The sequence below is a fragment of the Sceloporus undulatus genome, chromosome 1, assembly GCF_019175285.1.
Source record: "Sceloporus undulatus isolate JIND9_A2432 ecotype Alabama chromosome 1, SceUnd_v1.1, whole genome shotgun sequence".
Lineage (NCBI taxonomy): Eukaryota > Metazoa > Chordata > Lepidosauria > Squamata > Phrynosomatidae > Sceloporus > Sceloporus undulatus.
Genome location: NC_056522.1, coordinates 65,193,822 through 65,219,792, shown reverse-complemented (window position 1 = coordinate 65,219,792; position 25,971 = coordinate 65,193,822). Strand labels below are relative to the sequence as shown.

Sequence of the window (25,971 nt, the reverse complement as noted above, 5' to 3'; positions counted from 1 at the left end):
AACAACAACAACAACAACAACACTTGGAGGCACACAATAACAACAACAACAACAACAACACTTGGAGGCACACAATAACAACAACAACAACACTTGGAGGCACACAATAACAACAAACAACACACTTGGAGGCACACAATAAGGCACACCATAACAACAACAACAACAACCATAGTAAAACACAGGAAGGCAGAGCTCAAGACAAGAACAAGAGGGGCCAGTGTTTTGAGCTGCAACTGACTGGAGACCAGGGCTCGAATCCCAGCTCAGCCATGAATCCCACTTGGAGACTTGTGGCAAGTCACACTCTCTCCGCCTCTGAGGAGGCAATGGAAATCCCCCCCCCCACCTGAGGAAGCTTGCCAAGAACCCCCTGATGGGTGACCTTAGGGTCACCATAATGACTTGAAGGCACACAAGCACACCCAGGTCCACTCTCTCAGCCTCAGGGGACGGCAGGGGAACCCTCCTGTGATGAAACTTGAGGCACACAACCCAGGTCTGTGGAGGAGGAAAAGGAGAAGAGAAGGTGCCTCAGGGGGCAACTTTTGGCCAGAAGAGCCACACCCCTCCTTGTTATGGCTCGATTTCCACAGGAGAAACTGGCCGCCACAAGTAGCTGGGCTGGCCCCACGTGCCTTCAATGATGGCTTCACCAGCCAGCGAGAGGAGCACACATGCCATAAGTTCACCAATATGGCCCAGACTATTATCAGTGCCATAGAGACTGTTCACTCTGCCCTTTGCGAAGAACATGCTTTTGTTTTTTGAACTCTCTCATACAACAATACTGAGGTCATGTTTTGCTCCATCCGATGGATTTCCTTCAGCTTTAGGAGACAGCCTCCAAGTTAAGAAAGGTTAAATACAGAGACGTGGGGACAAAGCCGATGGGCCAAAAGGAATAACTAGAGGCCACTCTGTGACTGTGGCAACTGGGACAGCCCACTCCTGAAGCAGGTGATTCTGTGGTCTCCCAATAGGCTGCCAGCAAGAGTGGCTTTTTGGTGCTCCTTTTTCCAGAGGCTTCAGGTTGCCTTAGCCATCTCAGGAGCAGTTCCACGCCACTTCGGGGGCATAGCATTTAGATTGTGCACACCCCCAAAGCATCCGGAAGCTGCCCATCTGTTTCAGGCCAGAGAGAGATTCGCCTGAGACCTAGTTTCCTGCTCTGCTCTTCAAGCCATCCTAGACTACTCTTCATGTCCATAAAGAACATTAATTGTGTGTGTTTTTTCGTCTATAGTCCCTTAAGCTTAGCTCACCCCTCTAGCTCCCTTAGATATGTTAGGAGCAACCCCCCCTCTTTTACTTGAGAAAGACTCAGAGGTTATCGCTAGGGGGCAAAACACTCCCCCGATGTGTTCTAACGAGCACGAGCGCAGGCGCGCACGGAGCATGATGGGAACCCGATGGGAACCAGAATGCTAGTTTACCGCACGGTGGAACACCGCCGCTGCCGCCGCGTTCCCATCGGTTCCCGTGTGTTCCAGGGAGGCGCCCATTTCTGGGAACGCTTTTGAAACTGTTCCCAGAAATGGCGCCTCCTGGAACACCATTGGGAAGCCGGCGGCAGCGGCAGAGCCTCCACATGCGGTTGTTTGGAACTAGCGTTCTGGTTCCCATCGGGTTCCCATCACGCTCCGTGCGCGCCCGTGCTCGTGCTCGTTAGAACACATCGGGGGACGGTTTTGCCCCCATGCGATAACCTCTCATGCGTTGAATATGGACTGTTGTGTTGGTTTCTGCTGTTATCTTTTTCTGTCTTTTTAATAAAGAAATAATTGTTTTTGCTGAAAAATCAGGATATCTTTCTACCTCATTTTTAATTGAAGTCATTCTGATTAACTGTCCATTTTTAAAACCTTCACCCTGCAAGGTCCTGTTGAGAGTTAGTGCCTAGAGAGGTTTTCCCCACTGCCAACCTGTGAAACCAGTGCACTGCTATTAACAATGGGATGACCTGAAGCAGGTTTACTGATTTCCTTTTCTTCTCAATAACTCTTCTCATCCCTTTCCTTTAATGAAAAACTTATATTTTCCCAATATTCTTTTTCAACTTCTCTTCTTTCTCTCACATTACTGTGATCCTCTTTACTCCTCTCCATCTTTCTCTTTAAATACAAATAAAAAAAAACATGCAAATCTTTTTTGCCTGTATCCCTGAGGTTCCCAAGTCAGATGCTTGCATAAGACAATGTACTTTTGCCTCATGTAACTTATGATTTGTTAATCTGAATGGTGTTCACCAGCCATGTGTGACAGTCCACTCGGAATTCAACAAGCTACCTGTTTCTACTGCCTTTCTAGAACTAGGAAAAAAATGTGTGTGGGAGGGGATTGGTCAAGCCTATGACAGGATGATAGGCATCATGGACTTGGTAGACTAGAGTGACTGTACAATTTAGTGTTGCTCTTAATTAATTTTATTGAACACTCAAAATAAAATTAGTGCTATAGCTCCAAAATATAGATTGCTAGAGAGTCATGTGAGCAATTACATTGATTGCTTGTTGTTTTAGCTAGTTCTCTGGTCTATAATTTCCAACCAGTTCACCCAGAGCTTTAAGTTCATTTTGAAACTTACCAGAAAAGACACTGGGAATCTTAGAAAGAAAGCTTTTGACTGTACGAATTGGAATCCCATTCTTCTCATCTTGCATACGGGCGATGACATCTTCCATCTGAATAAAAAAGAAACAAATGACATAAGAGGAGCCCTACTGGGTAAGCTCAAAGTCTGTCTTGCCCAGCATTTTGGTTCATAGGATGGTCAACCAAATGCTTCTGAGAAATCCACAAGCAAGACATAAGCTAACAGTATTCCCACAGTCATGTTTACCAGTAACTGGTATTCAGTCATACTGTTTTCAGTACTGAGGTAATATATAGTCATTATGACTCATAGCTAGCGATATTCTTATCTTCCATCAATTTATTTAAATCCCTTCAAAACAACCTGGATTGGTGGCCATATTTATATTCAGTGGTAACCAATGCCTTAGTGTTGCTGTATATACTGTGAAAATACTTCCTTTTGTTTGCCCTGACATCCCCACCATTTGGTTTCAGTGGATGACCTTAGGTGGGCTCTGCAGATAGCCTTCCTCATTAGACAAGCAACCACATTTCTAGGTGAGACATCTAAAAGCAGTGGGGGAAGGCACGTAATTCCTGAAAAGGATGCTAGAACCAGACCAGGAGAAATAACAGCTGTGAAATTGCTTCCCTTGTCAGTCCATGCAGAGAGTTATTAACTTACCAAAATGGAATATATCATGAGATATCATGGAATGGATATTTCATGGAATGGTTGTAGTTGACCCATTAGCTTTCCTAGATTACTGCATTCCGTTTAAAGCACCTTAGCCCTGACAGATCATAGGTGTGTTTAATTTTAAAACCAGATCTTATCGCATCAACCCATGGTCGGGTGAATATAGCCCGGACAAAGCCTGGATGTTAGCTGCACATATTCTGTAGCTTTTCCAAGGATGGGAAAATCCCATTCTTGAAAGCTGCAGAATAAGCCTGGCTGGCATCTGGGTTGTATATAGGCTGCATTCACAAAGCCATAGATGAATGCAATAAGATCTGGTTTTAAAATTAAACACACCTCTGACCTGTCAGGGTTAAGGTGCTTTAAATGGAATGCAATCATCTCCTACATTTTGTGGATGTATCTCAGTCTCCACACAAATGTGAGAATCCATGTTCAGGGTTTTGAATCCAGAAGAATACCCAAACTCAACCAATATCTTTCAAAGAGAGTGTAGCTTCCTTAAGCACAAATTGAATTTCCCTTCCCTCATACACCTTTTGACTGGCCAAGAGCAAGGTTATCTTGTCTCAGTTAACCTTCAATCTATTCACAAATCCCAAGTCCATTATTGACACCAGATATTGGTTTACAACTAAAACAGTTTCCTCACATTTAGATGGAAAGGAGAAAGACAGTTGGCTGTCATTTAGATATTGCTGGCATGAAACCCTAAATCTCTAGACCACCTCTTTCAGAGGTTTCATATAAATGTTAAATGCCATGGAAGACAAGACAAGCCTTCCTCAAACGCACACATCTCATCTGCAAAGAATGTGGAAGAGGACTACTGGATACTGTGCCTCTGTTTTTCAATACCAAGAAATATGACAGCAGCAAATGGTTTCATACAGATCAGTCTTCTGTAAAAAATAATTTCCAGTTCAGGATTGGCAGCCTTGTGTGTTTTAAGTACTCAGTTATGAAGCCACATACAACACCATTTGCACATGGTTCTTTTCCTCTCTCTCTCTCTCTCTCTCTCTCTCTCTGATGTATGTGTGTGTAAGGATACACAAATTAGTTTTCATTATTTCATTGGGGCAGTAAATTTATGTAGTAAAAAGATCCTTGGCCTTAAAAAATGCAGTATTGAAAAGTTCGGTTTGGCATTTCGCTGGATAGCACTAATGTGATAGCCTGAAATATGAAAGAGTTTTAAAAACAGATATCAGGCTCCCCTGATGTCTGTGTGAATTAAGGAGGGAGCATGATCCTTGAAAAGGAAATTGTATGTAGTCTGTTGATGACAGTTCTCAGTTAATCCATTTCACATGAAATCATAGTCTGGAAAGCAGGGAGTTTACATCAAAAGCAGTCTTTTTTTCAGTGTTCATTGATACACTGAAAAGAATGAAAGACTTTGAAATAAGATTTGTGTCTTTCAAGACTGTTCAAAGCATGATGCATTGTAATTTTCAGGACCGTTGGCTTAGTTAGAAAGGTTTCCAAACTCCATTGTATACTGTTTTATGTGAATTTTGGACAAAGGCCACAGATGCTTGACCCATTTCTGCTTTTCCCTCAAGACAAAGCTGTTTTCTCTTAAAATTGTGGTAAAAGGTAATGGCAAAATGTGTATCATTTTGTTGTTTGGATTAAACTTTATTCAAAACAATTGTAAGGAAAGTGTGGTCACTGTGGGCTTCCACCTGCTTTCTATTTCTCCAAGGCTTAGTCCAGATATCACCAAGACCCTAAAACCTTTAAATATTAATCTGATGGAGTGAAAAAACCCTCCTCTAAATAGTAAATTGCCAATCCTGGGTGGCAGTTTAATCTTTAAAACACACCCCTCCTCCACTAGGCCTTCCAAACCAGTTGAAAATCAGCTGGGGGGGGGGGGAAGGAAGTACAAACTGGAAACAGACTTTCAGTCACTTCCACACCAGAGCCAGCAGGATATATGTGCTGGGCTCTGGGATACCAGGATTTTAATCTCCACTCAGCCGCAAAAAACGAATGGGTGACCTTAGCAAGTCACAGCCTCAGTTTCAAAGGAAGGCACTGGTAAACTTCCTCCAAATAAATTTTGCCAAGAAAACCCTACAATAGGGTTGTCATAACTCAAAGTTTACTAACAGTTACATAACAGCGATATTTTCAGCTGAGTCAAAAGGAATTAGCAAGTGAACATTTATGCAAGTTTAATTGATTCAATGGGTCTAACCTAGTTGGGACCAGCAATCACATTTATAAACCATCATTTTCCTATTATTAACCTATGTAAGAATCAAGCACACAGTCAAAGCACATTTTTGCTTTACAAATAATTTTTAAAGCTTGGGGGGTTCAATTCAGAACATCCTATAAACAAAAAGCAGAACAGATCCTCTACTGCTATGTCCCTCCCCACTCAAATCATGCTGCTTCATCTTCTAGCAGCTGCTTCGATATATAGTGCATTCCATCCACATTTATTTATTGTGGAGTCACATTAATTGATTTATTGAATTTATTAGTCATCCTGTAATGTATTGTTCTCTGATAATTGCATAAGCAGAATCCCAACCACAGAAATGCATATATATGAAACCAAAATGGAACATAATGTTAAAACAGACAATTTAAAATAGAACAGAGGCTAAAACATGTATGAATAATTTTATTTCTTTCTAAAACATACTAGTTGCCTTACAGGAAATCTCAAGGTGAAAGGAAAAACTGTCCCATCTTTCTCTCTCTCAGTCTGTGTGTGTGTGTTAAAAAATCCTGTGTATGACAAGTAGCTAACACCTGGGGATTCCAACTCTTTAGGTGAAAATGTTGCAAACTGTCCGTCTTGTAGGTCTAGTTCTGTGTGAATTCAACAACAAAATGTGATGCTAATGTAATGTTGCTGTTGTTCCTGGGAAAGAATGGGATTCTATTCTAGGGGGATTAGTGCACAACAAAATAAAGTGATTTACCACTGCCAAATGCAAGCCAAATTCAGGCTGCCCTCTGGTGTTATCGCATGGCTCTTGTCCCCAAAATCACCATCTGGGTACAGCCCAGCTCCAAAGCTGGTCTCTTAACTCGCTTTGGCAGCCAGAAAAATGGAAATTCTGACTAAATATCAGGAAGATTTTTCTGATGTTGGAGGCTGTTTCATGATTAAACTGACTCCCTCAAAAGGTAGTGCACACTCCTTCACTAGAATTTTTAAACAAAGGTTGCATAGCCACCTTTCAGAGTTATTTTAAATGTGGAATCCTCCACCTATTAAAAATTGTACTAGATAACCCTTTAGGTGCCTTTCAGATCTATGCACTGAGGTACTAGAGGGAGAAGAGCTGGCACACTATCAGATTAGGTTCATCCAGTTATTTAATTTTTTAAATATCTTTGCCTGATGGATAGACCTGTGGTTTTACAAGCTCCCCCACAATTTGTTCTGCAGAAAAAAGGTTTTATCGCAATTTGGATTTTGGAATTTGTGTTATGATCTTTGTCTGTTCTTCTTGCCATTCTCTTTTATGGGTCTTCTAAATTAATAATAATAATAATTTGTTTTATTTATATACCGCTATTCCAAAGATCATAGCGGTGAACAGCAAGTAAGCTAATTAGCAAGTAAGCTAATTTGCCCCCAACAGTCTGGGTACTCATTTTAGCGACCTCGGAAGGATGCAAGCCTGAGTCGAGCTTGGGCCCTTTTGCTGGTCTTGAACTCGCAACCTTGTGGTTTCGAGTGAATGGCTGCAGTACAGGCATTTAACCACTGCGCCACCAGGGCTCCTTTATATAAAATTATATCCCTTTGTGTAAGTACTATGCAGATAACAGGGCATATTCACCCCTCTAATGCAGCATATCTTGTTTTCCTTGCTAATAAATTTCTCTCATCCTACAAAATTGCATCATAGCATTCACAGAAACACACAGTCCTAAATACCTTTTGGTTCACAACTCTATTTCGATCATATACAATATCTGTTTCTGCTGTTGCCTACTTTACATTCAGGGAAGATGTATTTCTTTCCACTGTAAACCACTATGTCCTCATATCTGAGAAAGTGGACTCCAAGTCACTCCTCCACCACTGTTCGTACACATGGCCAAGGAGAATGTCATCTCTGTAATAGCTTAATTAGGGCAATACAATGAAATCCTATTCTAGTTTTGATCAAGTTGTCTAATCTGGGGAGTGCCAGCTGTTCTCTGGTACAGTCTCTTGCCTTCCTGATATGTCACTGTTTGCTTCTTAAACTCCAAAGTAAAGGATAAGCTCCTTTGCTTTGCCTCGGCATTTCACCCCTTGCGCTCCATTTACCTCCTTATCTGTTTAAACCAGACTGGCTCTGACAATGCAGTAGAGCATTTTGAGTTTGAACATTTCTCTTCAAAAGGCAGCAAATCCTTCATGTGCATAAGGCACAAAATAGCTGCACAGATTATGAAGAAGAAAAGCTCTGTGCTGCAATGCATAAGCAACTTGCTGTTTTCAAAACAGAGCTACAGAAGAAATTACGTAAGCGAGAAATGTCCACATATATGTCAGAGGTACCGGGTGCTGAAATCTACTGTCATTTTGAGATTTTAAGAGGCCATTTACTAGTAAATTTGAAAGTATACCTTCAGTAAATGACCAAATTTAATCTCCATTTCCATCACTCTCTGCTGAGTGTTGACACTGATTAGCACAGACTGAGAAATACCCAGATTTATGAAAAAATTAATTGGTTTTCAAGACATTAGCCCTGTTCAGATGATGAACAGCATCCCCTGAACAGATGGTGGCAAAACTGGTATTACTGCACTTTCTCAGAGCATGTATATCTCAGCATAGCTACAGACTACTTCTCAGTGTTCAGGTGAAATAAATCCTTCCAGAATATTAATAGCATAAATAATTGGGTGTGGAGGTTGAACTCAAAGGGATACTGGGGAATTGTTTCTCAGTACAACCTGGCACTTCTCTGTCAGAGGACAGGCTACTGTCTGTCCAGCAGAACAGATTGAGAATCTAGCATTTTAGCCAAATCACAAAGGAGCTAAATAATGCATAGATGATACCTTTTAATAAAATCAGCCGAGTGCCCACATGCAGGCTTTTATCATTAACTTAGGAAGGTATTATCTTAATAACTTCTTGGTGGAAAATCTCAGCTATAGCATGTGCACACTGCAACTTCATGAAGAAATTTACACCATGGGAAAAATAATTAAGTTATTTTTCAGACATTATACTGGAAGAACAGAAATAAATAAATGCCTGACTCATTCTTCTGTCACCATTGTTTGTGGTAATGTAAGTTATCCAAATTATTCAATTCAAATTCAGGCTAAACTCAATTTGCCATTGCAGAGCCTGCATTTCTTTCTTTCTCTCTTTCTCTCTCTCTTTCTTTTTCCTTTTCGCTCTGTTGCAGCTGTTCCTATAGTAATATTTGCAATGACTTTTGCTATTGTTCAGAATTCCACCAGCACCAACAGAAAAAAACTGAGTTGGCAAACCACCACCATCACTGCCACCTGCCCCTGGTACCCTGTGGGGAGTGGGGCTTCTCAGCAGGGGGTGAGGCTCCAGGCAGTGGCAGGGCTTTCTGCCAAATGTCAAAAGGGTGTGTTTGCCTCTCCTTTGTTACTGTTGCCGTAGCAGGCCACTCTCCTCAGAAGGGGAGACAGAAGGAGAGTAGCACTGCAGAAACAGGGTCAGGAAAACTGCAGAGGAGGCATCCGCTGTAGCAGTCCTTGCCCCCCCAGCTACGGTAGGGCCCAGCTGAGTGTTTTCCCTCTTCTGAGGTGTCACTCAGTTTGGGCCATACCACTGCACCACCACCCCAGTGACACTGATCATTGCCACTATAATTTGAGTTTGGTGAGGCACTGGACCTCTCCAGCTGAGTATTCTAAGTACCTCCCCCCCCAAAAAAGCGGCAGATCCCAGATTTCGTTAATAATAATAATAAAAGTTTTATTTTTATACCGCCCTTCCGCAGATCAGGGCGGTTTACAGCATGATAAAATACAAAGTACAACAGTACAATAAAAATACAATAAAACAACAACAATATAAAAACCCCGTTAGCCCATCCTCTTTGCCACAGAAGAGGAAGGGAGGCCCACTGGACTTTTAGTCGGGGAATGCACGATGGAAGAGAAAGGTTTTCAGATCCTTTCTAAATTGGGCCAGGGAGGTAGTCGAGCGGAGCTCTGTGGGCAGCGTGTTCCAAAGGGCCGGGGCGGCGATGGAGAATGTCCTCCTCGTGGTGGAGGACAGCCTAGCCCCTGGAACCCTAAGGAATTGCTGCCCAGATGTTCTGAGGGTGCGGGACGGAATGTACGGGGAGAGGCAGTCCTTCAGGTATCCTGGGCCCAGGCCATTTAGGGCTTTATAGGTCATCACCAACACCTTATACTGTGCCCGGAAGCGAATAGGCAGCCAATGCAGATCTTTAAGCACCGGTGTAATATGGCTGGCCCTGGAAGTTCCAGTGACCAGCCTGGCTGCCATATTCTGTACCATTTGCAGCTTCCGGGTTTGGTATAAGGGTTGCCCTATGTAGAGTGCGTTGCAGAAATCCAAACTCGAGGTTACCAGAGCATGTACTACCGTTTCAAGGTCCCTCTGGGCCAGGTATGGGCGCAGCTGGCAAATAAGCCGAAGCTGATAACAGGCGTTCTTGACCGTCGCACTCACCTGAGCAGTCAGGTGAAGCGACGAGTCAAGAAGCACCCCCAGACTGCGCACAGAGTCCTTCACAGGGAGCGTGACCCCGTTCAGGACAGGTGGAACTACCGCCATTCCTGGACCAGGGGAACCTATCACAAGTACCTCCGTTTTCTCTGGATTCAATTTGAGTCGGTTTTTCCTCATTCAGCCCATTACTGACTCCAGACAGGCCACGAGAGGAGAGACGCCACCCTCAGTCACTGCATCAGTCGGAGACATAGAGAAAATTATTTGGGTGTCATTAGAAGTTGCCATAGCAGTTAAAGTAAAATAATAATGCTATAACTATGATATGCCATATGTTTGGAGCCCTAAACATCAGATACTCCACTGATGACACAAATATTAGAAGGACAGTAACTTAGTAGTAAGGGAAGCAGAGGCTCAAGTGGTTAAGACACTGACTCTGTTGATTGCAAGATCAGCAGGTTGGCAGTTCGAGGCCCAGGTGCTGCATGATGGGGTGAGCTCCTGTCACTAGTTCCAGCTTCTGCCAACCTAGCAGTTCAAAAGCATGCAAATGCAAGTAGATAAATAGGTACCACTTATCAGTGGGACGATAACAGAGTTCAGTGGAGTCATGCTGTCCACATGACTGCCAGAGCAGTCCTTGGACAATGCTGGCTCTTCAGCTTAGAAACAGAGATGGGCACCTCCCCCTACAGTCAGTTACAACTAGACATTCGTGTCAAGGGACTACCTTTACCTTTACTTTTCACTTAGTAGTGGAGCACTGTAGTGGTTTGCAATGAATACAAAAGATTCCAGGCTTATTTCCTAGCTTCTCCAGGTTGAGCTGCAAAAGATTCCTGCCTGAAACCCTGAAGAGCTGCTGTAGGTAGTATTGAGCCAGATGGATCAATGGTCCAATTTATGTGTGCCCTCCTGTGTTTGTCAATGAGAAATGCAGAATGTTATGGGCTGCATGTATGCTACCTATCAATCACTGGCTCAACTCAAAGCTTCTGTGACAGATATCATCTGAGCCCCAGTATTTTCCTACCAAGAGACAAACTTGTTCTTCTATTCTGCACTTTTACTGACATTTCACTGAAAAGGTCACTCCTGTTTATGTTTAGTTACAAATACTCAGCCAGGGCTGGCCCAAGACATTTTGCTGATTAAAGCCAAGAACAAGATGGCACTTCCTCTTCATTGCATTTGCAGAAGCCAGCTGTACCAGCTACTGAATCTTACTTCAAAACTGGCAATGAAACAGTATCCTATAATACACTTAAATAGGGTCTTAATACACCGGGCCAAGAGATCCCAAGACAAATCCTATGGCACAGGCAAACAACTGTGGAATCCAGAAGGAACAGCAGTCGCCCCTCTCTCCAGCATCGGTTTCTTAAATTAATGTCTTAGCTTTGTCCTTTTTAAGTTATTGTAAGCTGCCCTGAATCCCATTTTGGGAGAAAGGCAGGATATAAATCCCATAAATAAATAAATAAATAAACAAACAAACTGAAGTCTTTGAAAGCTCACACTGTCAATTTCTTTCTTTCAGTTAGTCTCAAGGGTGCTACAAGATCTCTCTACATACTGAATCTACAGACCAACATGACTATATCTTTGAAATAAATAAATAAACAAAGTATTCTTATAGTCTAAGTAAGCAAACAGATGACGGGTGCAGAGTTCCTGACTGTAATGCTGCATGGAGCAGATGGCACATTTAAATGCTCCCACACCTACATCCTTCCTGCATATGGAAAGTGAGGATGTTTGAAAGAAGACTAGACTAAGAGGTTTTCTCTTTGACATGCTCATATTTCAGAGGAAGAGATATTCTGGTATTTGGGGATTTATTCAATGCATGATCTTTCTTTGGTGGTCTGAAATGAAATCACTTCATTATTTAGCTACACAGGTTGATCTAGTCCCTTCTTAGCCATGAAACTCACATGGGCCAGTAATTCCCTCCAAGCCTTATATGGAGATTGGGAAAATAAATGTGGGGAAAAGAGGACCATACATGCCAGACTGAGATGAACGGCACAATGTGAACACAAGTAAATAGGCCCTCGTTCAGTTCTTGCCCAACAATGTCCTTTCCACACCTTCATATCATATCAAAAATTGATATATTTTCACTAATATCTTTTCACTTAAGTTGTAAGAATTTTATAATGGTTCTATATTATAAGGCATCTGTCACTAGTGTTCTGAAAAACATACTGTAATTTACTATAGCCACATAGTAATAAGATAACAATGCAGTGCAGATAAGAGCTTAATATAATCAAGAATATGATGACAGAAGTGAGCAAGCAGTAATCAATTTACCACATTTTCCTCCTCACAATGCACCTTTCCATTAATTAGAACAATACTAGATAAATCAAGAGAATATCAAATTGGAATATGAAATCTGCTTGATGGAGAGAATGATTTTTTTTAAAAAAAATGACAACACCTCAGTGTTTAAAAATTAACTTGAGCTAGTTATTGCAATCCAATGAGTGTCAACCATACCTGGATCTGGAAATCAGACCCAAATCCGATTATTAAAGAGAAGATTCCTTTAATAAACTTACCACTTTGGACTTGTATGGGAGTGTGCCATTGAATACTTACCATTGAAAACTTAGTAAACCAACACTTAATGTAAGTAGTAACTAATTACCAGATTTAGGCCAGGATTTTGAGGCCAATCTCTGCTATGAGCTTAATCAAGTTATTGTACCAAAGCTGCACAGACTACCAGCAGAACCAAGCAAACCCAATCCTACAATTGCACTTATTCATGCTTTTATTTTATTTTATGCTGTTTACCCCATCTTTAAGGACATAGGGGCTTTCCAAGCCAATTTATATAAAGGAAAAGGGGAAAGGGGGAAACCGGGGGGGGGGGGGGTATAGACAAGCTGAAATCATAAATGCTGTGAAATACAACACAATGTTTAAAAAACATCAGCACTTTCTACATAGTAAACTAACTAAATGGAGACTGGAATAACACTATTTTCAAAGTTATTTTTAAAATGTGCAATGGCTGAGCTTCCAAGGGAGTGAGGAGAAAACCATTTTTGGTGGCTACCAGTCTAACCACTATTACCAATGGATCAGACTAAAAAAATTCCCCATGTGTTTTCCTTCCCCCTCTCTTCCTCATCATTCTCCAACAGCTATAAAGTAGCAAAGTTCCTGACTCAGGTATCAAACTCTGTGTGTGTCTTCAGATCTCCTGTCAACTTATGGCAACCCATTAATTTCACAGGATTTTTAAGGCAAGGAATCCTCAGGGGTGGTTTTTCCAGTTCCTTCCTCTAAAATATAGCCTACAGCAATTGATATTCAATGGCCGTCTCCCATCCAAGTACTAACCAGGGCTGACCCTGCTTAGCTTCCATTATCATATGAGAGCTGGCAGTAGCATCACTGAGGGGAGGTCCAGGGGTGTTCAGACTGCACTGAATGACTTCCCAGAAAAGGGGAGCACACTCCATCCCTACCATGCACCATTTTACTCATGAGTAGAGAGCTGTGTGGCCGTGAGGGAGCATGTCCACATCCACATCCCTCCCTGCTGTGTGCCATTTCACCCACAAGTAGAATGATGTGAGGCAGAGAGTGAGTGTGCCCAGCATACCCTCCATGTGGAATTCTTCCCACTAGTAGACTAGCGCAAGGTAGCTAGGTAAGGGGGGCATGCCCTTTTGGCCTTGCCCCCAGAAGCCCCATCCCCACACCATCTGACCCTCTGGGCAGTGGTGCCATTGGGAGATGGTGGTTTGGGGAGATTTAAGCCTGTAGAAACCAAGAGACTCCAACCACTCACTCACTCACTCACTCACTCACTCACTCCTTCCTTCCTTCCTTCCTTCCTTCCTTCCTTCCTTCCTTCCTTCTTTTTCCTTCTCTTCACATTCTTCATTGTTTTGGGGAAAGTTAATAATGTATCCAGCTGTAAGTGATATTATTAACTTCCTCCAAAACAGTAAAGGAAGAGAAGGAGACAACAGCAGAAGAGGGAGCAAGGAAAGAGGGCATTTAAAAAGGAACCTGGTCTTGTTACTCATAACAATGATTAAAACAATTAACTAGTTTTGTCACTTGCTACACTCACCCTTTTCTCTTTAGTTTGCTTCCTTTTACTCACAAGGAAAGAAACCTTAGGAGTGATAAATCAATGGCACAAAACTTCAAAAGTTTCTGTCAACACACCTCTTAAAATGCCTTCAAAAGTAATTTTTTAAAAACAGCTAGGAGCTGTTACTCAGTACACTAATGAATTAAATAACTTTGTTCTTGTTAACATTGCTTTTAAAATGTCATTTGCACAAAAACAATAATAAAAACCATAATTTTACAACAACAATTAACTTTGTTGCACAGCTGTTACTCAGATTATAGATGACATGCTTTGCATGCCTAAGATCCCAGGTTCATTCTCTACTTTGTACAAACAGGATTTGGAAAGAGCTGCTTCTCCTCAGAGCAGACAGTATTGAACTAGATGTGCAGGTGATGTGTGTGAGTCAACTTTCACTATTCATTTTATTGGCTTGTTGTTTCATTTTTTTTTTACTCTTACCATTTACCCGTAAGCAGTTCAGAGTGACACATGTAGCATTTCCCCATGATCTAGGTACAGATCAAGCCTCGAGCTGCAGAGCTTAAAGATGGGAAAACATGGAGTGCTGTCAGCCATTGCAGGCCTAGCCCACTATGCTGTGCTACATACATTTCCTAGCCTTTCATTAATGCTACTACAGGAACTGTTAGACAAATGCTGCTATCTCTATTTGCTTGGCAACAGAAAGATGCCAATAGTGGGGCCTTAAAATGGTTACGTATAAACTGTGGTTGCCCAGAGCAGCACTGAGAATGAACCAAGCAGCTTAAAACCACACCAGCATAAGGGATGCAGATACAGATAGTAAGCGATGGACATATCAGTTGGCCTAAGTACAGTTTTCCTTCAGCAAACTCGTAAGAGATGGTGAGCTTGTCTTTTCCTCTTCTTCTTCTTCTTATTTAAGGAGAGAACAGAAATGTTTCTTTACCAGCACAAAATGTACAATGAACACTTAGATTTGTCTAACACTAACCTTTCAGTTATTAAACTTCATCTATACTCTTTCTCTAATTTTATTTATTTATTTGTATCCCACCTTTCTCTCCCAGTTGGATGCAAGGTAGATTTCAACATAATTTTAAAAGATTGCAATAAAACCCACACTAATTATAAATAGGCAGTAAAACTTTAAGTCCACTCAATTTCTACAAAGTGCAAAAGATTACGCACAATCCTAAAATATACCAAGCTAGCTGCAAATTCAAAGCCATTGCTATTCCATCTTTCACATGTGAAAACCCACTCCCAGTCTAGCTGGAGTGAAACTGAGGACCTTGCTGTGTAAGAATTCATAAAATATTAGCAAATCTATGGTAAACTGGGGACAAACACTATTTTGCCAAAGTCTTAAATAGACATCATCATCTTCACACTGTAATGATGTGAAGGCATAGCCTATTCCATAAATGATGGAAGGGCTTGGACACATGCCCTTGTAAGATTCTTTTAGGGATTTGGCTGTTGTGGGCCCTGTTAGCAAGCAGGCCACAAAGTAATACTGTGACCAGCATCTCTATTCTGGCAAGAGAAGGCAGAACAGGAGAAAGGAACGATGTGAAAGCAGAAAATATTGTCTAGAGAAGCCCTAAGCCCTACAATTAGAAAGAATTAGGTGACTGCCCCAAACATACTATGAGTGTCTTGAAAGGGCACCCTTGTTAACCTGTAATTTGTTGCAATATTTCTGCTACCAAGGATAGTAGAGATGCTTATGGGATACTTTTGCCTTATGCACAGAAACAGCTTGGCTGTTTTGCTTGGTACTTACACAGTTTGAGTTCAGTAAGTCGGGGTTTGCTGCTTACAGTTCTGAGTCTGGTAGTAAACTGTCTTGGGCTGGTCCCTGATCCTTGAGTTGCTCCACAGACAACCTCTCTCCATTGTGTTGCCTTTCTGCTTCAGACAAATCTTTCTTGGTGGACAAACATTGGCCTGTTACAGACAGCCAAAATAAAGCTGCTTCGAGTCACAGTGGAGATATGGTGTTTCAATGATGCATGCATCCTAAGAGTCCAGAAGCCACACCAAAGCCATGCTCCAGTCCTTAGGGCTGGAGCGTTAGCTTGGTGCGCCTCTTGGACTCTTAGGACGCATGCATCATTGAAACACCATACCTCCACTGTGACTCGAAGCAGCTTTATTTTGGCTGTCTGTAACAGCCCATAGTCTCTTGCTCTTTTAAAGTCTTATCACACTAGGCTTTTTTCCTGTTCAATTAGCATTGTTTTAAAAAGCGCTATGCAATTGGGACTGCTCTCTTCCTTACATGCCTTCATAATCTTTCTGGCATGGCAGCCTTCAGTCTTACTATAACCTTATAACATGCAGCACTTGGCACTGCCCACCCAATATTGCCCTTTTTCTTAGTATGACACACACAAACCCTACCTCAGAAATATAAATTAAAAACAGTCTTACATTTTTAAAGCCCTTTTTCCCCCTTGTGGGGATGTATGAACTTCCTTATTCAGGATAGATTTAATTAATCACTAGCAGATGAAAGCTATCAACTAAATAAGTGATTAATCTGTCATCAATTAATCAAGTCTACTCAAGAAATGGCAGAATAATAAAATGAATGTTGTTTTAATTGGAAGTCTCTTTTCTGCTTACATTTTAAGGTATGTGTGAGAGAGCAAGGGAGAGAGAGGGAGAATGAGAGAGAGTGAGGCCCCATACAGACAGGCCAAAATAAAGCTGCTTCGGGTCACTTTGGAGGTATGCTATTTAAATGATGCATGTGTTCTAAGAGTCTGGAAGCTGTGCCAAAGGTGTGCCCCAGTCCTTATGGGGCCTGAGTGATAGAGAATGAGAGAGATACTTGGAAACTGGGCTACTCTACTGGAAAAGGAGGCAGGAGGGCAGTGAGCAAAGTTTTCCCTTCTTGGCTTTCATCTCTTCTCCTTCTTCCCAATTACTGGTAAGCAATGGCCACTTAAGCCACATCCACAGAATGCCCACACACTGACTACTCAAAATCAACATAAAAGTGCACTTGAACTTTCTCACAGGAAACTGTAGCACAATAGAAGTGGGGAAGGAGGCCATTAACAGATTGTGTGTGTGTGTGTTAATAAAAAGAAATGGTTTCCAAACTATCTCCCATGGGAGAATAACAGAAGAGCAGAAGCATTTTGCAATAAGGCTGAGGCAATAGCAGTACTAATGTGTCACCATGATGATATAATGTCATGGTGCGTTAAGGATACAGTTCTCCTTCTAAATTCATAGCACCTTCTAGTTTTCTGCCAGTTGCCAAGACTGCTCTTGGGCTATCCGGGAAAAGATGCACATCACTTCACATGGAGTGCCCTAATCTTCATCTCCTCCCACATTGCTTTTACAAAGCATATGGCCTGTTACAGACTGCCAAAATAAAGCTGGTTCGGGTCTCTTTGGAGGTATGCTGTTTAAATGATGCATGCATCCTAAGAATCCGGAAGCTGCACCAAAAGCTGCACTCCAGTGCTTAGGAATGGAGTGTGGCTTTGGCGCGACCTCTGGACTCTTAGGACCCATGCATCATTTAAATAGCATACCTCCAAAGAGACTCAAACCAGCTTTATTTTGGCAGTCTGTAACAGGCCTATGTGTCCAACAAGAAAAGGAGTACATAGGAAAATGGAAGGTCTGCCTCTTCATCCTCCCATGTAATCTTTATATGTCTTCCGCTGCCCCATTGGTGAGAGAAAAAAATGGCTTTGCCTCCTGTGCTAGATTTGCAATTTGGAGTTGACAAGTTCTTGCTCCCTTGTCCTATAGGTTTAGCACTAGAAAACCTCCTAGCATCCTAGGAGAGATTCAGCATTCAGGGCAGCTTTTTCCCTACTCCACCCAGTTTCCATTTTCCTTTCATTTGACTATATTTTAAGAATTCCCTGCAGTGATAATAGTCACATTGCAAAAGAAATCTTTCAAATACATGTGAACAAAAAAGTCATGTGAACATTTTCCAGGTTCATGGAGCTTGTGTGAGAGCAATTTGAGCAGAAGTTACATGTTCTGCAACCTGCTCAGCATATGTTTTGATCTAACTACATGTTTGATCTGGGTTTAGTTGTATGATTTTTGCCAAAAAAGAAAGAAAGAAAGAAAGAAAGAAAGAAAGAAAGAAAGAAAGAAAGGCCAGTTCACCAATCAAATACAGATATCGTAAAATGACAGTATCGATTAGCTTTTAAACATTTAATTATAAAACAAACAAGTTAAATGTCATGAAGCAGATCTTTTTCTGACCTGGCAACTAACAAAAATTTATGTAAGCAGAAATTCAGATTCCATAAATCTTGCTTTTTTTCCTCTAAATCTATGGGGACAAGCAAAGCAGTTATAGAATTTGTTTTAAATGGCTTGGATCTAGACTTTACTCCCAGCATTTGGAGTGAAGTTTGGGAAGAGATATGTGCATTTTTTGGGAAGAGTGATATGCAGTTCTTTTCTGATGTGCATTTGCAAATTTCTTTGCAAGTTCAGTAGAGAGAACTTGAAAACCAAATGTAGATGGAAGCATGACTGACAGATTCACCCATCCAGGCAAAGAGCTTTGTGTGCTTCTGTCTGGTTTGTGTCTGTGACGTCAACCATTTAGTGCTGAATTAATAATAATAATTTTATTTGTATTTTTCTGCCTCTCCCTGCAGATTGAGGTGGGGTTACATCAATAAAATAACACAGTACAGATATAAAATACAATTAATAAAACACTGACATTATTATTAGTTCAATAAAATAGCTAAAACATCTAGAACATCTAAAACATCTAGAAAATATACATCATAACCAGAAGTGAAGCATTTTATGTTAAAGATCTCCTATAAGATGTAAAGTTGAAGGCTTTCATGGCTGGCATCCATAGTTTTTAATGGGTTTTTTGGGCTATGTGGCCATGATCTAGCATAGTTTCTTTCTGACGTTTCACCAGCATCTGTGGCTGGCATCTTCAGAGAATACACCCAATTTTTCCAGGCAAAGCATTCTCTGAAGATGCCAGCCACAGATGCTGGTGAAATGTCAGAAAGAAACTCTGCTAGAACATGGCCACATAGCCCAAAAAACCCACAAAAAACTATCTCCTATAAGAGGTCAGATGGATAAGCTCACCGGAAGAGATCCGTCTTATGTGCCTTAAAGACATCTAAGGTGGTGATAAGAAAGATCTCTTCCAGTAGGCTATTCCATAGATTAGCTGTAAACAATCTATAGATATTGTCTCTTCTTTTTCTGACTATATCTTCTTTAACAACTATATGACAGGTAGGTATAACATGAACCTATTGAATCTGACTACTGCAGACTAATGCATATGTTTTTGACAAGAACTTGCCAAAATTTACACATTTTCTGAAAATTTTAATAAAAAGAACTTGGGGTCTAAAAAATTCTATGTGGGAGAAAGTGTAACTGATAGATTTGTGCAGCCTTAGTGGAATTCACTCATTCAGGCAGAAAGGGTAGGAAACCATTCTATGGCCTTGTACAGACTGCCATAAAGCAGCAGTCTGGGGCCGATTTTAGTACAGTGCCAAGATGTGCGGGTCCGCTGCACCGTGCTTGCGTCATCATAGTGGCCCTCATGTGGACGGGAGGCCGCCATGATGGTGCCGCCGCCTCGCTGTAGGGCTCAGGACCATGGGATTGCTCTGCAATCCTAAGCCCTACATCAAGACGGTGGTGCCATCATGGCGGACTCCCACCCACATGGGGCCGCCATGATGACGCAAGCACGGTGCAGTGTCCACACGTCATGGCATCCATCGCATGCGCCAAAAAGAACCCGCTTTTAGTAAATTCTTTTTGGTGCGGAGGAAAGCCATGCGGTTTGGCTGCTGTGGTGTCCCTCAGGGGCAAAAACATGTGCCTCCAGCACACCCTTTCAGGGCGGTCTGTTGAGCCCCTATGTTCCCTGCATGGGCATCAGCCCTTGTACCTTCTCAAAGTTTACTCCGAAGTTACCAGAGCATGTGGGAAGGAAAACTGTGGACTCTAAAAGAGAGGGGAAATCAGCAAAGGTCACTTCTATCTTTTTGCAAATGAGACCCCTCCCCAGGATCAAAAGCCTCATGTGGAGACAAACAATCTTTTCAAAATTTTATTCCAATACTATGAAATTAAACAAAAGATGTTTGGACATTATGAAAGACAGAGGACATGTGTTTGGTGCTGTTTAGGACAAGAGTGGAAACTTCTCCCACTTTGTGAACCCTGGCTTAAATTAATTTGTTAAATATTTGTTAATTTGTAAATAAGTATTGATCTGCCAATTTCCCAGTAACTCTGTAAGTTTACTTGTTTTGAGACTAACATTTTGATTTAGGCCCCTGATTCCTACAGGAGTAAGGAAAGTCCTCACCCTAGCTTTATTAATAACACTTTGATGCTGTTTAGTGCATTTCTTTTGTTATTATTATGTTCCTTCCAAGTTGACCTCATCTTGTGGCAAGACTGATTCAGAGAGGGTTTGCCATTGCCTTTCTCAGAGGCCAAAAGGGTATGATTTGTCCTAATTCCCCAGTAGTTTCCATGGGTGAATGAAGGTTTGAATCCTGGTCTCCTGGAATCCTAGCCCAACATTCAAACCACTACACCACACTGCCTTATCAATAAAATCAGGGTGCTGTGTAGCAGACCTATAACTATTTTTGGCTTCATTGGCTATTTGGCAGTTTTCCTCAGGCAAAAAAATCTGTGGCAGCTGTCAGCCAGCCATGTGAATGGCACCTGGTCCCTAAGTGAACACTTTTCCCAGTGATATTTCATATTTGACTCAGAAATCCTTTACACCGAGAAAGTATTTTTCTTTGATTCTCCAGAAATATTCTCCCCAACAATTTTTGTTAAATGTCCTGAAAATAATGGGGAATGGAAAATATGCCTCCCCAACATAAAGGAGAGTTGTGCATATGCTTTCCTCTGGTTGCATACCTACCTTATGGCCAGCCATTCAAATGGATATTCTTCTGTGCACTGTGGACATGTTATCACTTGATTCAAGGGCCTGCAGTGTATTTAAAGATCAAAGAAGTCTTCTTTATCATCTCCAAAGGACCAGGGGGGATTTGATTTTGATTTTGATCATTAGCAAAGCTGAGTATTCATTCCCATACTCTCACTCTAGCACTCTGACATCAGTGTGACATCTCCCTGAGTTTTAATTGGAATATTTGAGGTGGTTCATCTGAGTTATCCCATCAGTGCAAGTGTCTAGATTTAGTCAAACACATGCTGGGGATTTGTTGCACAAATTAATCCTTGGCCAGTGTCAATATGATGTAATTTGTGCGAAGGATATCATAATAGCTGGCAATGCTTAGAAGTTGCTTTCCCATGTATTTTCCACTCTCTCTGTGTGAATTTTTCTTATTAAATGTACAATAACTTACATACAGCAAAAAAAAGTTATTAAAAGCCCACCCCTCTCAACTAAGATCTCGTATATATGATAGTCCATGTCCCCTTGGGAATTTCTCATGCTGCAAGCTCTGTGCTAGAACATTAAATTGTAAGAACAAACTACAGTAGCCTAATTATAATTGCTAACACCACCAATATCAACCCTATTGGGATTTACATTAATCCCAATAGGGTTATGTTGGTGTTCAGTGATTGTTCCATGGTTTTACTTTAGTTGGAGCAAGCAATTAGATTTAGGCCAGTATTTTATAAAATGAGGACTCATGTCAGGAAAACCCCAAGCAGACAGTTCTAGCTGAGCCAACTCTGCAATTTTCACTTCTGTAGCTTAATATTTTTATTTTATTTTATTTTGCTTGGTTTCCTTTTTAAACTGAAGGCCTTGGTTAGCCAGAGCCTAATCAAGTAATATTAAGATGACTTGAGTATAATCAGTATATCTATAACCAGTGTAGGGCAAAAGTCACATCTGCTGATTTGCAAACTGGAAAATTACAAGACTCTATAAAGACCAGGCCAAAAAAAGTGATGACTGATGCTTTGCTAAATCATGTGTGTATGAACTACTGAAACATCTGACTGCAAGAGAGAAGATTTTGTGCACTTTAAGCAAAATGACCAACTCTCAAGATTTTGCTTACAGTAATACCTTTAAGAATATATCATAATGATTCAAATGTTGATATTGTCACTTGATACAATCAAGGGGCTTAAAGGGATGGCTTAATTTCTTTTCAAAATGGTTATATATGCGTGTTTGGTGTTTTTCTGTTCTTTGGCGATTGCTCTATTGCTGTTCTCTAATGTTCTTTGGGGACTGCTTTATTCAGACTGGGATTTCCATACCAGCACAGCTTCCTTTGTTGTTCTGTGCCTTCAAGTCAACTCTGACTTATGGCAACCCTATCCTCAGGTTTTCTTGAAAAGATTTATTCAGAGGAGGCTTGCTATTGCCTTTGCTGAAGGCTGAGTGAAAGTGATTTGCCCAAAATCTCCTACTCAGTTTCTGAGTGGGGATTCAAACGCTGGTTTACTGGTGTAGTGCAAGGCTAGGAGCAAATGGAGGGGGAAAAGAGGCTTACACACAGAGTTTCCCAGCTGCACTGCCAGCTCCCACATCAGCCCAAGAACTGACATACAATACAGCCCACATCACCTCCCTCCCACTGCAAGGAAGGACCTGCTAAAATGGAACATTCACAGCTACAAGCCATACTGTAATTATTTTTTCTGCGCCATGCATATACACAAAGCACATCCATGCCCTGCCAGCAACCACGAATCACCTCCCTTGCCCTTCCCAGCCACTAGCCTATTCAACCAACTGCACTAGCGGCTATTTGATCACAAAATTGACTGAATACCCACAGGGCACATCAGTGCAAGCAGTGACACACTGGCACAACATGATCATGGAGACCCTGATGTACATACCCCTTTTCTTCTCCCCTTCCCTTCCCCCCATGATTCCCTGCTGTATTGGCCAGTTTGTAATGTTTTTATTAAATCCATTGTATTGTTGATATTGTATTGTCATCATTTTGCTTCATGAGCCATGCAATGGATCAATGGTGCAGCTGAACACTTTTGCCCATATACGATTGATTTCCAGGTGGGCAACAAAAAATATGGCTAGCAGTAGTACCTGTGGCTCACATGGCCTATGGTACTTACTCCTCACTGCTTTCACTGGCTGCCTGGCCCCTTTCCTATCTCCACACTGGGCTGCAATGTGCACACTGGTGTGAAAGTTCACACTTTCTGACTTGAACTAAAGTAAACTGGGATGTTTTTTGCTATGGTGTTAAGTCCTGTAGTGTGGCTTGGGTCCATTTTCCTCCCATTTCAGTAACGTGTGTCACCTAAACAGGTAGGTTTCAAAACAGAATGAGGTCATTTCTTTTAGCCTGTTTGAGGTTTCATAGATTTTAGTCAACTTATCAGTGCATCAGAGGGAGTAAAATTAACAAAAGTTCAGGAGTGAAACTTCAGGCCAATAGAAAGTTTCAAATGTGCTGCTAGATTCCTTCTTCCCTTCTCCCCTTTCCTTTTTCCACAGAAATGACTATTTCCTTGAAAGCTACTGATCCTGTAAGAGTCTGGACTTTTAATTACTTTTATTTACCTATCTTTCTTGATTCTACTTGTATATTTGCTCCTTAGTCAGCAGTTTAAAAGCTTAACCTTAATTAGTAGACAAGGAAAAGTTTTTCTCCAAATCACTTCTGGTGACCATTTGTTTTAAATCTTAACAGTCTAATGATCTGTTTAGAGACCAGGGTTGGGCTAACCATGAGGCTATAACATTGATGACACCCCACTATCTGCACTTGAAAAATGAATTAAACCATACTTTCTCTTATGCCTTGGGAAAGTCTGTTTCTTCACTGCATCATTCTACACCTAACTCAGGTATTTTTATACTTATTCTCCTTCTCTTGGAATTTGTTCATCACTTTTCTGGAATCTGTATTTCACTTCCCAAACTATACTATCGTGTTTTGTTTTATGTAGCCTGGGATTTATTTCTGTCTCAATAAATTCAGAACTGAGAATTCAACACATAAGAAGGATATGCAACATAATGTATGGTGAGAATCAGACTGCCCCTTTGGGGCGGCCTGCACCCACCCCTTTCCCCGACCAATCAGCGGCAGCCCCAGAGGCCCTGATCCACCACTTTTCCAGGCCTCGGGGAAGCAGCAAAATGCTGCTCCCCCGTGGCCTGGAAAGGGGTGTCCTTGGGGCTTCATGCTTGAAGGACACCCCGACAGTGGTGAGGAAAGGCCACGCCAGTGATATATGCAGCAAAAGGAGCTCCTTTCAGCACTGCTGAAAGGGCGCCACAAGCGCCCTTCAGCGGTGCTAAGACGTAATGGCTGCGCCTTACCGCGCCATTGGGAACGTGACACAGCTGTTATGTCAAAATGCCGCCATTTTGACGCCCCATCACGTGCTAGGGGTGAGGCTGGTATGGGTGCTGCGTCCTCGGCCAACCCCTAGCACGTGACGGGGGTGGCACAAAGGCCCATTTAAATCGGGCCTATGTAACTTTAAAACCCCATGATTATATCAGTTTAAGATATTACAGTAAATCAGGCTGAATGGAAGCATTAAGACTGAAAAATGCATGCATTAATATAAGCTGACCATATGTCCACCCCCCACCCCAAACAAAAATCTGTTGAAGCTGCATCTGTAAAATACATGTTTACATAGATAAAGCAGTAAGCTGTAGGATCCAGACCGCCATTGTGGTCTTAATAATTAAAATATCTCTATTTTTTTAATAAAAGGGAAAGCAGAAGTGTAGGGATCTCAGTCATATCTGCAGTATTAACCATGCAGTGCAGCTCTATACATTTTGACTCAAAAGTAAACTCGATTTTACTCAATGTACTTTACTTTACAGGTATGCAGGTGTACATTTGCATATTTAGAATTGGAGATAGCTGTTGCCTCTCAAATCAAGAGGATTCCACTCTGGGGTTTATCCCAAATCTTAAAGGAGAGAGAGAGATATAAGAGGTGAACCTATTTTGGAATAGGGTTTGGGATTTGGAAGGGTTCTTTAAACATTAATTTTAAAACCTGGAGCAGATACACTACCCCACTGGTTCAGGAGATATCACTGTTTGGCATGCTGTGATCAGACATAGTTTCCAGGCACAATGCAAAGTGCTGGTTATGACTTATAAAGCCCTACACAGCTTAGGTCCAAATTATTTGAGAGACCGTATCTCCCCATATGAACCTGCTAGAGCCCTAAAATCTTCCAGGAAAGACTTTCTATTGGTCCTGCCACCTTCACAGGCTTGCCTGGTGAGGACATGAGAGAGAGCCTTCTTGGTGGCTGCTCCTGACCTCTGGAATGCCCTTCTGCGAGAAGCAAGGCTGGTCTCGTCTTTGCTTGTCTTTTGTTGGCAAGCAAAAACAGCTCTATTCAGGCAGGGGTTTCATGTATAATCATGGGGTGGCTTGGGTGTTTGTTACATAGGATGGATAACATGGTTCTAGTGTGGTTTAAATGTCTGTAATTTTATACTGTTTTTAGACAATATTTTAATTGTTTTATGTTTTTAGATTTTATTTGTGAGCTGCCTTGGGTCCCTACGGGGAGAAATTCTGAATAGAAATAAAATAATGATTAAATATAACAAAATGTGGGGTTTTTTCAACATTTGTAGCATTAAAACAGCATTTATTTAAATAATTGAGTTTTATTCCAGAATTTACTCTAGAGATCTGTATAAGTAGGTTCTTAATAATGCACATTCTTAGGAAATGACCTTTGGGTTGTAGCACTCTAACTATACACTGTGCACCCAGAGAGGTCCACCTGGTGCCTACTTCGTGGTCTGTTGGGCAGAAGAAGAGGACCTTATTTTTCCAGACCATTAATTTTAAAACTAAATGGTAAAATCTAAATTCTGTTTGATTAATTTCTTATGCACATTTTATTGTTTCTGTTAACATGTTATTCTCATATAACCACAGAAC

At 41.4% G+C, this 25,971-nt stretch overlaps 1 protein-coding gene across 3 annotated transcripts in view; it reads right to left on the bottom strand.

The window, feature by feature from the left end:
- The window catches only part of RGS7 (regulator of G protein signaling 7), a 237,743-nt gene that overhangs the window by 121,824 nt on the left and 89,948 nt on the right, over window positions 1-25,971 (bottom strand). For all 3 annotated transcript variants that reach the window (XM_042480230.1, XM_042480240.1, XM_042480249.1), the window contains exon 3: window positions 2,588-2,684. In XM_042480230.1, the coding sequence (XP_042336164.1) occupies window positions 2,588-2,684 (97 nt within the window). The remainder of the gene's footprint in view (window positions 1-2,587; window positions 2,685-25,971) is intronic.